A 3,355-nucleotide genomic window follows, 5' to 3' on the forward strand; every position below is an offset into this window, starting at 1 on the left:
ATATTGTAATTCAACGGTACAACAGTGTAAGACTACCCTTTCAGATATACTTTCATTGTGATTTCTGCAATGTGGTGCATAAATTGTCAAGTAAATGAGACGCATCTTTGCCTCCACTGATTCACTTGCAAAGTGTTGAGTAAAATTATTTCGTTGCAGAGTCTTTTTATTATCACTGCGACACACATAGTCCCCAGTTGGTAACATTGATTTCAAGGTCTTCCCAGATGAGAGACTGGCATTCCACTTAATGTCTATGTTCCATGCTGGCATGGATTGGAGAGTTATTAATGTAGAAATATGGTATCGTAGCTACTAACAGTTGAGGGTTGCGTAGTCTAGACAGCGTTTTTAGATTTCATTATTCTCTTTAACCCGAGCAAAGCCGGGTATTTCTGCTAGTATTAAATACAGATATCAATACTAAATATTATCCTTATACACATAGCAATATTATGTATTATCTTTACACACACACACACACCAAACAGATAATAATACCACATATTATCTTTAAACATATATTAAACAGAGATATCAGTATGAAGTATTAATCTTTACACACGTAACAAAGATCGCTAAAGAAAACAAGTTAGAATAGAGTGGCATTAAAATTTAATTCTTACCCCAGCATCACCAGCAAGGGACCATTTCCCTGCAGCAGCTTTGATTTCCTCAATAGTCCAAGGTCGCTCCCACACCTTCGGGCCAACACTGGAATCATCATTCTGCAACAAAAACCAAAACAGAAAAGTGAACCTTTGTCCTACATCTCATCTGATATTTTATGTGCTTATCTAATAACATTAATATCTCCAGGGTTAGTCTTTAACAGTTTTCATATCAATCAACTTGAAACCGACTTGGTTTCTTCTGTGCACAACAATTTTAAATTGTTACTGTCTAAAATTCAGGCAGTGATTCTCAATCACTTTTTGCTTATAGACCCCTTTGATTCCTATTTTATTCTCCTGGATCCTCATAGCCCTTTGACGTTTAAAAAAATCCTATTATTATATTTTTATAATTAAATATTATAAGGAATTATATAAAAAAAAGTTGTTAAAATATTTTGTGAACTGCAGAAGTATAACCAGGTTGTCTAGTATAAGTCTACCTATTCAAATCTCACATCTGTGTCCATTATGATTATAGAGCCTACAGAACTCTAGAGGTGATTCTATTTGAATAGAAATATCTCCAAAGTTCTGAAGGTGCTATAAACAGAATGGGCGTAAATGTGAGATTTGAACTTGTGACCTTATGATCACGTATTCTTGTAATGTAGCACCTTCACCATGCAGTGAAGAGTCTGCTTAACATTCATCTGCAGAACTTTGAGCTATCAGCTGTTTATCCATTTTAGAGCAACACGAAATTTCAAATGACACAATGATGATGATGATGATGATAAAGTCTTTGGGGAGTTTTAATGGAAATGTTGATAGATAACGATATGCTAATTATTGTAATTATGATCTAATTTAGGCAAGCGACATGTTAAAGAGCAAAAGTAACTGATAACACACTCATTTTCTGTGATAAGAGCTAACGACAGACTAATGATGTGATTAATGGTTGGGGTAACTTTGGATGCATAGCTTTTTGGTTAAGAATTTTACTTCAGAATTCTGAGCTTCTTCCTGTGTGGTATCTTGGGTAAGTGTTTTCTGCCATAGCTTCAGGTCGATCACAGCCTTTTAACAGAAATGAATGAGATGGAAACTGTGTGGAAGTCTGTGAAAGTGCCAAGCCCTTTGGAGGATGGTAAATCTGTCTCTTGACAGTTAGAGTGTTGGACAAAATGCTTGTGATATTTAGTCAAAACCTTTTACATTTTGAGTTCAAATCCTAATGAGGTCAAACTTGCTCTTCATCCCAGTCAAGTAGTTGGGTGAGTCTATTTCATAATTTTGGTGTAGATGAGTCTCTATGGTAAGAAATTTGATATGCAGCCACAATAGCTGAGACCTTTGGCATTATGTTGTGCTAAAGAAGACCCATCAAGCTGAACAAGATCACAGTTGTGACAGATACTGGTATCACACAAATGGCACCTGTACCAGTGGCATGTAAAAACACCCATTATACTCTCAGAGTGGTTGGTGTTTGGAAAGGCATCCAGCCATAGAAAACCATGTCAAATCAGACTGGAGTCTGGTGCAGCCTTCCAGCTTACCAGCCCTAGTCAAAACATCCAACCCATGTCAGCATGGACAATGGACGTTAAATGATGATGATGGTTCTGGGTCCAGTCCCATTAGATGGCATCATGAGCAAGTGTCTTCTACTCTAGTCCCAGGCCAATCAAGAATGTAAAGATGGGCAAAATGCCACAAAGCATTTTGTCTGGCAAGCTCACCTTCTTATCAACTTCCTATAATAATACTAACAACATTTTCTCATGTAGGTTCAAGTCTACAAATTTTAAGACATGAAAGGGAATTGCTGATTAAATTGACCGGTCCTCATTTTAACAGAATGGAAAAATGAAAGGTGAAGTTGACCATGGTAGGATTTGATCTCAGAACAAACTGATGTAACTAAATTCTGCTAAGTTTTTGTGTGGATCAATTTTTGCCTTTTAACTCTTTTGAAACCATCTGGCCCTGTAGTACAAATGTCTTGTTTTCTAAAAGTTTTGCATTGAAATCTTCCTCCAAACCTTAGTCACAATTTATGTTCTTAACACGAGCTTAATGATAACTAAGTCATTTGACTAAATTCTTTGTTATATTTAAAATTAATTGGAAGAAACACAGAGCATCTCAACAGAAATATGGTAACAAAAGAGTTGTTTCCAGTACTGGAAACATTATCGGTTATGTATTGATAATTGAAATATCTATCACCAATGTATAACTGGTATCGAGAGGGGTGGTGTTCACAGCCAATGACGGATATTTTGGGTAGTCAATCGACCTGCGACAAACAAAAACACAAGGTAGCCACAGTTTTGATTAAGGCTGGTCTGTAGCTAGATAACAACATGACAGGGAAATATTCTTAAGATCTTCATGGATGGCATAAACAAGTAAGCCACAAGAGCAAGAAAGAAGCACGGAAATATAAATATAAATAAACGTGTAGAAATGTAAAGCAGGAAGTTATGAAGTTAATGTCTTGCTACTAGAACACTTGAAGCGGTTGTATGTTAGAACAAAAATTGTTTAGAAGATAATTTAGATAGATAGATAGATAGATAGATAGATAGACAAATAGATAGAGAGAGTGAGAGTAAAGGTCGTTATATCTTTATATATATATATATATATATATATATAAATATATATATATATAAATATATATATATATATAAATATATATATAAATATATATATATATATATATATAT

The 3,355-nt window shown here is 34.8% G+C and overlaps 1 protein-coding gene across 2 annotated transcripts in view; it reads right to left on the bottom strand.

Moving 5' to 3' along the window:
* LOC106876955 (WASH complex subunit 2) overlaps positions 1–3,355 on the bottom strand; it is a 71,496-nt gene that overhangs the window by 65,643 nt on the left and 2,498 nt on the right. For both annotated transcript variants that reach the window (XM_014925725.2, XM_014925724.2), the window contains exon 2: positions 627–728. In XM_014925725.2, coding sequence (XP_014781211.1) covers positions 627–728 — 102 coding nt within the window. The remainder of the gene's footprint in view (positions 1–626; positions 729–3,355) is intronic.

The sequence above is a fragment of the Octopus bimaculoides genome, chromosome 23 (genome assembly GCF_001194135.2).
Source record: "Octopus bimaculoides isolate UCB-OBI-ISO-001 chromosome 23, ASM119413v2, whole genome shotgun sequence".
Lineage (NCBI taxonomy): Eukaryota > Metazoa > Mollusca > Cephalopoda > Octopoda > Octopodidae > Octopus > Octopus bimaculoides.